The sequence below is a fragment of the Terrapene carolina genome, unplaced genomic scaffold (assembly GCF_002925995.2).
Source record: "Terrapene carolina triunguis isolate 2854851 unplaced genomic scaffold, T_m_triunguis-2.0 Scaffold95, whole genome shotgun sequence".
Lineage (NCBI taxonomy): Eukaryota > Metazoa > Chordata > Testudines > Emydidae > Terrapene > Terrapene triunguis.
In genome coordinates this window covers 14,247,175-14,258,068 of record NW_020664446.1, presented here as the reverse complement: position 1 = coordinate 14,258,068, position 10,894 = coordinate 14,247,175, and the positions used below count along the sequence as shown (strand labels likewise).

General features: G+C 50.0%; 1 protein-coding gene across 1 annotated transcript in view; it reads left to right on the top strand.

Annotated features, from left to right (window-relative positions):
• The first annotated feature begins 6,736 nt into the window (after positions 1–6,736).
• Positions 6,737–10,894, top strand: part of HSPA12A (heat shock protein family A (Hsp70) member 12A) — a 77,309-nt gene continuing 73,151 nt past the window's right edge. Inside the window, exon 1 of the mRNA XM_026651083.2 lies at positions 6,737–6,901. Within this exon, the coding sequence (XP_026506868.1) occupies positions 6,874–6,901 (28 nt within the window). The 5' untranslated portion in view covers positions 6,737–6,873. The remainder of the gene's footprint in view (positions 6,902–10,894) is intronic.

Below are 10,894 nucleotides of genomic sequence, written 5' to 3'. Positions count from 1 at the left end.
GGACAGTGCATAGCCACAGGGCTCAGAGCTAATGGCATGAAGGCTCCTGTGACAATCGTGCTACAGGTATGGAAGACCTGTCAGCAAAAAGGAGCAGGCATGCTGCATAGGTGTCCTGCCATATGTGCGGTTTGCCTAAGGCCTGGTCTACACTACGAGTTTAGGTCGACTTTAGCAGCGTTAAATCAAATTAAGCCTGGACACGTTCACACGACGAAGCCCTTTCTTTCGACTTAAAGGGCCCTTTAAACCGGTTTCTTTACTCCACCTCCGACGAGGGGATTAGCGCTAAAATCGGCCTTAGCGGGTCGGAATTGGGGTAGTGTGAACGGAATTCGACGTTATTGGCCTCCGGGAGCTATCCCACAGTGCTTCATTGTGACCGCTCTGGACAGCACTCTCAACTCAGATGCACTGACCAGGTAGACAGGAAAAGCCCCGTGAACGTTTGAATTTCATTTCCTGTTTGCCCAGCGTGGAGAGCACAGGTGACAACGCAGAGCTCATCAGCACAGGTAACCGTGATGGAGTCCCAGGATCGCAAAAGAGCTCCAGCATGGACAGAACGGGAGGTACGGGATCTGCTCGCCATATGGGGAGATGAATCAGTGCTAGCTGAACTCCGTAACAGTAAACGAAATGGCAAAATATTAGAAAAGGTCTCCAAGGCCATGAAGGACAGAGGCCATAACAGGGACGCACAGCAGTGCCGCGTGAAAATTAAGGAGCTAAGGCAAGCCTACCACAAAGCCAGAGAAGCAAACGGAAGGTCCGGGGCAGAGCCGCAAACATGCCGCTTCTACGCGGAGCTGCATGCCATTCTAGGGGGTGCAGCCACCACTACCCCAACCGTGTGCTATGACTCCATCACTGGAGAAACACACAGGGAAGCGGGTTCGGGGTACGAGGAAGATGAGGATGAAGATAATGTAGATAGCTCACAGCAGCAAGGAAGCAGAGAAACCGGTTTCCCCAACAGCCAGGATATGTTTATCACCCTGGACCTGGAACCAGTAACCCCCGAACTCACCCAAGGCGTGCTCCCAGACCCTGAGGGCACACAGGGGACCTCTGGTGAGTGTACCTTTGTAAATATTACATATGGTTTAAAAGCAAGCGTGTTTAATGATTAATTTGCCCTGGCAATCGCGGCCAGTACAGCTACTGGAAAAGTCTGTTAACGTGTATGGGGATGGAGCGGAAATCCTCCAGGGACATCTCCAGAAAGCTCTCCTTCATGTACTCCCAAAGCTTTTGCAAAAGGTTTCTGGGGAGGGCTGCCTTATCCCGTCCGCCATGGTAGGACACTTTACCACGCCAGGCCAGTAGCACATAGTCTGGAATCATTGCATAACAAAGCATGGCAGCGTATGGTCCCGGTGTTTGCTGGCATGCAGACAACATCCATTCCTTATCGCTCTTTGTTATCCTCAGGAGAGTGATATCATTCACGGTCACCTGGTTGAAATGGGGCGATTTTATTAAGGGGACATTCAGAGGTGCCCCTTCCTGCTCTGCTGAACAGAAATGTTCCCCGCTGTTAGCCACGCGGTGGGGGGGAGGGGTGAAGTGATCATCCCCAATAATTGGGTGTGGGGGGGGAAGGGGGGTTACTTGGGTTTGTGCTGCATGTTAACCCGGAAACCGCAGCCCCTCCTTTTACATTGCAAATCCATTTTAAATGGCCAACCCAACGGGTGCTTGGTATGGGAAATGAGGGCGCTACTGTTTGAAACCATTCCCACATGTTAAGAAGGTTAAAAAAGCCAAAAGACTGTGGCTTACCATGGCTGCCTGCAAGCTGAAATCTGTTGCCTGGCACTGCGTGAGTGATCTCTCACACCAAACCGGCAGGCCCTCAATATAAGAGGAAAAATGCGACCTTGTAATGAAAGCACATGTGCTGTGTAATGTGAACAGCAAAATTTAACGTGAAAGAGTGTACCCATTGTTCTCTAAAATGTGTCTTTTTTAACCACCTCTCCCTTCTCCTCCACCAGCTGCAAATGTTTCTCCTTCACAGAGGCTAGTGAAGATTAGAAGGAGAAAACGGCGGGCTCGGGATGATATGTTCACGGAGCTCCAGATGTCCTCCCACGCTGACAGAGCACAGCAGAATGCGTGGAGGCAGTCAATGTCAGACTACAGGAAAGCACAGTATGAACGAGAGGAGAGGTGGTGGGCTGAATCGCGGGATGAACAGAGCAAGTGGCGGGCTGAAGATGATAGGTGGCGTCAGCTTGCAGACAGAAGGCAAGAGTCGATGCTCCGGCTGCTGGAGCATCAAACTGATATGCTCCAGCATATGGTTGAGCTGCAGGAAAGGCAGCAGGAGCAGAGACCGCCGCTACAGCCCCTGTGTAACCAACAGCCCTCCTCCCCAAGTTCCATAGCCTCCTCACCCAGACGCCCAAGAACACGGTGGGGGGGCCTCCGGCCACCCAGTCACTCCACCCCAGATGATTGCCCGAGCATCAGAAGGCTGGCCTTCAATAAGAGTTAAAGTTTTAAACTGCAGTGTGTCCTTTTCCTTCCCTCCTCCCCCACCCATCCCGGGCTACCTTGGCAATTATCTCCCTAGTTGTGTGATGAATTAATAAAGAATGCATGAATGTGAAGTAACAATGACTCTATTGCCTCTGCAAGTGGTGCTCGAAGGGGGGAGGGGAGGGTGGGGTGGTTGGTTTACAGGGAAGTAGAGTGAACCGGGTGGGGGGGGGCGGAGGGTTCATCAAGGAGAAACAAACAGAAATTTCACACCGTAGCCTGGCCAGTCACAAAACTCGTTTTCAAAGCTTCTCTGATGCGCACCGCGCCCTGCTGTGCTCTTCTAACCGCCCTGGTGTCTGGCTGCACGTAATCAGCGGCCAGGCGATTTGCCTCAACCTCCCACCCCGCCATAAATGTCTCCCCCTTACTCTCACAGATATTGTGGAGCGCACGGCAAGCAGCAATAACAATGGGGATATTCTTTTCGCTGAGGTCTGAGCGAGTCAGTAAGCTGCGCCAGCGCGCTTTTAAACGTCCAAATGCATATTCCACCACCATTCGGCACTTGCTCAGCCTGTAGTTGAACAGGTCCTGACTACTGTCCAGGCTGCCTGTGTACGGCTTCATGAGCCATGGCATTAAGGGGTAGGCTGGGTCCCCAAGGATCACGATAAGCATTTCAACATCCCCAACGGTTATTTTCTGGTCCGGGAAGAAAGTCCCTTCCTCCAGCTTTCAAAACAGACCAGAGTGCCTGAAGACGCGAGCATCATGTACCTTTCCCGGCCATCCCACGTTGATGTTGGTGAAACGTCCCTTATGATCCACCAGGGCTTGCAGCAGCATTGAAAAGTACCCCTTGTGGTTTATGTACTCGGTGGCTTGGTGCTCCGGTGACAAGATAGGGATATGGGTTCCGTCTATCGCCCCACCACAGTTTGGGAATCCCATTGCAGCAAAGCCATCCACTATGGCCTGCACGTTTCCCAGAGTCACTACCCTTGATATCACCAGGTCTTTCATTGCCCTGGCAACTTGGATCACAGCAGCCCCCACAGTAGATTTGCCCACTCCAAATTGATTCCCGACTGACCGGGAGCTGTCTGGCGTTGCAAGCTTCCACAGGGCTATCGCCACTCGCTTCTCAACTGTGAGGGCTGCTCTCATCCTGGTATTCTGGTGCTTCAGGGCAGGGGAAAGCAAGTCACAAAGTTCCATGAAAGTGCCCTTATGCATGCGAAAGTTTCGCAGCCACTGGGAATCGTCCCACACCTGCAGCACGATGCGGTCCCACCAGTCTGTGCTTGTTTCCCGAGCCCAGAATCGGCGTTCCACGGCATGAACCTGCCCCAGTAACACCATGATTTCCACATTGCTGGGGCCTGTGCCTTGTGAGAGGTCTATGTCCATGTCAATTTCCTCATCACTCTCATCGCCGCGCTGCAATTGCCTCCTCGGCTGGTCCTGGTTTTGCTTTGGTATGTCCTGGCTCTGTATATACTCCAGGACAATGTGCGTGGTGTTCATAGTGCTCATAATTGCCGCAGTGATCTGAGCGGGCTCCATGATCCCAGTGCTAGATATGGCGTCTGGTCTGAAAAAAGGCGCGAAACTAGTATCTGACGGAGGGAGGGAGGGAGGGAGGGGCGAGTGACGACATGGCGTACAGGTACAGGAAATTAAAATCAACAAAGGTGGCTGTGCATCAGGGAGAAACACAAACAACTGTCACACAGAATGGCCCCCCCCAAAGATTGAACTCAAAACCCTGGGTTTAGCAGGCCGTTGATTTCACGGAGGGAGGGGGAAGCAAATGAATACAGAACACATCTATTTTTTACATCTTAAGCTGGCAGACGACGGTGCAGCATGACTGATAGCCCTCGGCATCTTCTGGGTGCTTGGCAGAAAATACTGGGCGCTTGGCAGAAAATAGCATACTACGATTGATAGCCATCATCATCGTCAAGACTGTTCGCTAGGACTGAACATGTCTGCCCAGGTGCCCCTGATCGACAGCCACTGCAATATGATGATGATGGATACCAGTCGTAATATACCATCTTCTACCAAAAGGCAAGGGGCTGCTGCTGTGTGCAATGCAGCCCCACATCTGCCAGCCCCACGTCTGCCAGCACCCAGATCGCCCTCGGCCTCTTCTGGGTGCTTAGCAGAAAATACTGGGCGCTTGGCAGAAAATGGCATACTACGACTGATAGCAATCATCGTCATTGTGAAGGCAGCAGAATATGACTGGGGGGATGGGAGACTGGGGGACATACAGAGTTCCAGCCACTGCTGTACGACAACGACGGTTACCAGTCATAATACACCATCTATTACCAAAAGGCAAAAGGCAAGGGGCTGGTGCAATGCAGCCCTATGGCTGCCAGCACCCAGATCGCCGATGAAGGCTACCAGTCATGCTGCACCATCTACCGCCAAAAGGCAGTTAGCTGCTGCTGCTGTGTAGCAGTGCAGTACCACGTCTGCCGGCACCCAGATGACATATGGTGACGGTGAGCTGAGCTGAGCGGGCTCCATGCTTGCCGTGGTATGTTGTCTGCACAGGTAACCCAGGTAAAAAGGCGCGAATCTATTGTCTGCCGTTGCTCTGACGGAGGGGGAGGGGCCCGACGACATGTACCCAGAACCCCCCGCGACACTGTTTTGCATCATTCAGGCATTGGGATCTCAACCCAGAATTCCAATGGGCGGCGGAGACTGCGGGAACTGTGGGATAGCTACCCATAGTGCAATGCTCCGGAAGTCGACGCTAGCCTCGGTACTGTGGACGCGGTCCGCCGACTAGAGCACTTAGAGCATTTTATGTGGGGACACACATAATCGGCTGTATACAACCGATTTCTATAAAACCGGCTTCTATAAATTTGACCTAATTTCGTAGTGTAGACATACCCTAAGGATGCTCTGTCTTCTGGGGTTTCACAAGGACCCTGCCTTCTCTGAGGGGCAGCTTTAACGGGAGGATCATTCAGTAGAAACTCTGGGTGGAATTTTTGTAAGCATTCAGTCATTGACCTAAAGTCAGTACGAGGAGAGATAAGCCAATGGCTAAAAGCAACAGAGGGTCCTGTGGCACCTTTAAGACTAACAGAAGTATTGGCTATACCTCTGATACTTGACACCATCCAATGGCTAAAGTGTTTCTACAGATCCCACTCTCTAAACCCAAGGTCCGGGGACCTGTTTCTGCGTTGCCTTGCATCTTGTGTGGTCATTTATACCAGTGCCAAGTAGATGTAATTGCTGCACAATCAGAATTGGTAACATTAACACCCACTTTGGATTTACTTTCTATGGGTGTGAATAACCACACAGGACACAAGGTACTGGAGGATCAGGCTAATGGAGTTTCAGGAGAACTTTTTCTTCTACTAAAAGATTTATTTTTCGTGGTAGGAAATTAGCCCTCATTTTATTTTCTTGCTTTTAAGGGACTCTTATCCAATGTTGACAACTCATGATTTTAGCATGAGGTATGAAATATTTGATGATTTTTTTGAATCCCCAGCTCATGGAGTGATGTGATTATTTGAGTTTCTTGGCTTACTTTTAGATTTTCCTAATGAAACTTTCTAGCCCTTATGGCTGTGGAGAAGAGTTTGAAGATGTCTCGAGTGCATGCTAAAGGCCTGAAAGCCCAAAAGCAAATACATTCTTTTTTAAAAATCTCATGATGTTTGAACGTTCAGGGCTGGCAATGCTGTTTGTCACAGAAAATGCAAAGCCAAATACCCAGTGCATCTTTTGCAAATGATGTTTGCCCTGGCTCCAACTCCCTATTGCAGTGTTGTTGTTTTTCTGTGCACAAAGGCCAACCCATGCTATAAGCAGCATGCTCCAGTGTCCAACCACTCAGCCATGTGCAGGGTGCTTAGTGTAGAACTAGCTTCATGACGCTGTCAGCTTCATTGGCGCACCGACAGCGATAGCAATGACAACGAAACACACATTCAAAGCTAGCCTGGATCCCTCCCCTGAGCTTCTCCGTCCTTTAGCAGCTCCACAAGCGATTCTGTCAGTTGCAGCCTGGGGTACCCTGTTTGAGGGGGAAGCGGAGGGCGAGCGCACGCTTGCAGGGGAGGGGCTCTGCAGCAATCTGAGCAGTCGTAGCCCTGCAGCCCCGCAGGAAAGCACAGGGGTCAAACGCTGCGCCGTCCCTCCGGCTCCCTGCACCATCTGTGGGAAGGCGCTGCGAGGGTGGGGGAGGGAGGAAGGAGCGAAGCCTCGTCTGGGCTCCAGCCTGCTGAGGAGGAAGCAGCAGCCGGTGATGGCTCCGGCTGCAGAGTGAGGGGCGCCCCGCGTGCGGCTGCTGGGCTCTGGCTGCAGGACGGAGCGGGGCGAGAGGCGGCTCCAGCCATGTCCGAGACGGAGGGCGGCCCCGCAGGTAAGAGGAGCCGCGTTCCCTTGTGCCTGCAGCGGGGAAGCCCCTGCCGGCCGGGCACGGACCAGCCCCTCCGCAATGCAGGAAAGCTCCCCGGGAAGGCGCCTGGGGCTGGGGCTCACCTCAGCCTCTGCAGCAGGGGGCCGGGCACGAGTGTGGCTCCGGGGCAGCCGTGTCCCGCCAGGGAGTGCGCTACGCTCGGCGCATGCAGCGGGCTCCCTGCCGCTGAAGGACACCGGCGGCGGGAGGCGTCACACGCGCTACGCGGGGCAGAAATGGCTCTGTGCGGAGCTGGCGCTAGCCCCGACCGACCCTGTCTCGTGTAGCGCCCCGGGCCGGCTGGGTGCGCGGCGCGCGCGGGCAGCTGGATCGAGCCCTCCGCGTGGCTCAGCGCAGAGCTCCCCGGGACTGTGCGGGGCAGGGCTGCGCGGGGGCGCAAGCCAGTGCCGCGCCGCTGAGTCAGGGGAGCGCTCGGCTCCCGGCAGGGGGAGGGGATACTGGCCTGGGGCTGGATCGATGCTCACATACAGTCGCGTCGTGCAGCCGAGCGCTTTCCCCCGGGCAGCCGGGCTCTCCTGGGCGGGGTGGCCAGGCATTGCCCGAGAGTTTTAGCCTGACGCGACCCCTGGAGGGGCCGCTGCTGCTCCTCCCGCGCTGGCTCCGAGGGGGATCAGTGCAGCAGGCTGGGACTCGGAGGGGGCTGATGGTGGGAGCCAGGGGACAAAACAACGCGGAGGAACGTGATGCCCCCGCTTGCCCATCTCCTCTCTGTCCCCGGGCTGCCCCCCGGAGCCACCGCACAGACGGCTCGGTGGGGCGCGGCTGGGCCAGCGGCGATCGGACCCCGACAAAGCTGCCAATGCAGCAGCTGTTTCCCAAAGGCTAGTACAGCACCCAGCTAGCCCAGGCCTCTCTCCCCGTGTCTCCCACTGGCCAGTCTCCTCTCCCAGGACGGGGTCAGACTCTGGGCAAGGGCACGCTTTGTAGTTCAAGTCAGGTGCTGCTGCGATTGAAATAAAGGAAAGCAGCATCTTAGACTAATAGAGAGGCAGGCCTGTCAGTGCATCAATCTACCCTGGGATTTGTGATAAGAATCATCTTTTCCCCCCCTTTGGATCACATCATATCTTCAGCATCCTGGAGCAGCCGGATAGCTCCGAATCTAAGGAGTCTCAGAGATGGGATAAAACCAGAGGCAGTTTTGCACAACCTTGAACATGGGGTTTTGACTTTGTAAAATCAAAAGCAGGAGCTGTTCTGGGTCTCCTTTTATCCAGCTCAGGAGGATTCTACTAATTAAAAAAAATAAAAATAAAGGTCCATTTGTAATTACAGTGCATAGGAATAAAACAATGATGCTTTGGGGGGCAGGAACTACAATGTGTATGCATATCTCTGTGAAGGGTGCCAGCACAGTATGGGTATTACCAGAATGCAAATAATAATTATAGAGGAATAAAATATAGCCAGTGTGATGTCCTTGCTTCCTCTCCATGTGGGTGCTGCAGAGGTTTGAAAACATTGTAACTTTGAATCCCAGTCTCTGCATAAATGAAATTCTAGATGATGATGTAGAGAAAAATAAAGGGCTGGGTTTATATGGGATTAGCATGTGGTTTAGAGGAGTATATTCCTGAATAAAATAGTTCATCTGCAATGCATCTTAAACGGGAATGTCCGAGAGCATCCATTTTGAAAACTCTAGAAGCGAACATTGTTTGAAAAACTAGTTGAATCTTAAAGATATCTTCTTTGCTCTTTTGTTGCTTTGCTTGCCAAGAGTTGCTGGGAACTCCAATACTCTCCTTCCCCTCATGTAAATTATTATTTTTTTAAATAAAGGCTCTAATGATTTGTCTCTCTGGCTTGATGAAGTTAACTGTAATGCTGTTATAGCAGACAGCTGACAAAGGGAAGAGTAGAAAGCAGATTCACCCATCTGTTAGATGACAGTATATTACATATTTTTACACATAGTTGCAAATCTGGTGTATTGCAACGTTTAAATTAAATGTTCCGAGGAAGAACCTAAGCAGGAAGGATTCCACTATAAGAAGGAATATGATGTAGCAAAGTAATGATTTGTCATACCAGGAATGCTTACATCTTTTGTAGTCTATGGAACGCTGAAACAGTTGAAGAAAAAGGAATCTGAAAAAAAATATATTGCTAAATGAGAGTACGTATATTGGTAGTGTTGGGGCTGCAAAAATTTATAGCAGTGTAGTGTGGTGCAAAAATGACACACACCTATGTAAAATAGCAAAATGCTGTATGCGCCAGCTGTTAATCATTTTTATGGCTACAAGTACCACGGCATTGCAGTATTTGCAGTTTGGCCAGCATGAGCATGACTAATTTTATTCATAGAAACTGTTGTGTTAAAGCTTTAATAATACTATCTTAAAGAAATATAAACCATTGGCTCATATTTGAATGACACCAATTTAGCAGATAAGTTTGTTTTTTGTTTAGTTTTTTTTTTTTTACAGTACACAGTGTGATAAGCTTTTAACCTGAATGTCTAGCACATTTTAGCCCCTGAACCAGACCCTGCCCTGTGCTAGGGCGACATTTTGCTTCTCCACTGATGCAAAGTTTCCCTAAAGCCTATCAGGCCCCAGAGGATCTGTCCTACACTGGGTTATGGAAAATAGGTCCTGTCAAACTAACTTAATTTTTTTTATGGGGTTACAAGTTTGATTAATAAAGGTAATAGTGTTGATGTTATATATTTAGACTTTTTAAAGTATTTGACTTAGTACAACATTTTGATTGAAAAACTAGAATGATACAAAATTAACAAGGCACTCATTAAATGGATTAAAAACTGGCTAGCTGATAGGTCTCAATATGTAATTGTAAATGTGGAATCATCATCAAGCAGGTATGTTTCTAATGGGGTCCCTCAGAGATCGGTTCTTGGCCCTACCCTATTAAACATTTTTTATCAATGACCTGGAAGAGAATATAAAATCATCAGTAATAAAGTTTGCAGATGGCACAAAGATTAGAGAGAAGTAAGTAATGAAGAGGACAGGTCACTGTTACAGAGCAATCAGAATTGTTTGGTAAGTTGGGCATGAGAAAACTACATGCATTTGGATACACTAAATATAAATGTATACATCTAGGAACAAAGAAGGTAAGCCATACTTACAGGATGGGGGACTCTATCCTGGGAATCAGTGACTCTGAAAATCATTTGGGGGTTGTGGTGGATAGTCAGGTGAACATGAGCTCCCAGTGTGACACTGGCCGGAAGGGCTAATGGTATCCTTGGATGCATAAATAGGGGAATCCTAAATAGGAGTAGAGGTTATTTTACTTAAATATTTGGCACTGGGGTGACCACTGCTGGAATACTGTGTCCAGTTCTGGTGTCCACAGTTCAAGAAGAATGTTGATAAATTGGAGAAGGTTTGGAGAAGAGCAACAAGAATGATGAAAGGATTTGAAAACATGCCTTATAGTGATAGACCCAAGGAGCTCAACCTATTTATCTTAAAGAGAAGGTTAAGGGGTCACTTGATCACAGCCTATAAGTACTTTTATGGGGAACAAATATTTGATAATGGGCTCTTCATGGGCAGTTTTAAAATCAAGATTGGAATTTTTTTTTCCAGATATGCTGTCGTTCAAAAGAATTTTGGTGGGGAAGTTCTATGGCCTGTTATGCAGGAGGTCAGACTAGATGATCACAATGGTCCCTTCTGGCTTTGGAATCTATAAACATAGGGGCATACTCAGGTGGCATAGAGTTGATGTAATAGCTCCTATTCCCCACACTCTGAGCCAATGTAGCGACTGTGGCTAAGGTATCCCTACACCACAGCTATCTCCAGGAACTGGCGTGACCTCTTTGGGACATGGACAGTCACTGCATGTTAGAGCAGCCTTTATGCTGCTCAGTTTTATGCAGGAGGACAGGACTGTTGCCTCAGGTGCATCAAATCTGGCCCCATAACTGTAAAAGGTGGCATTTGAATCCATTCA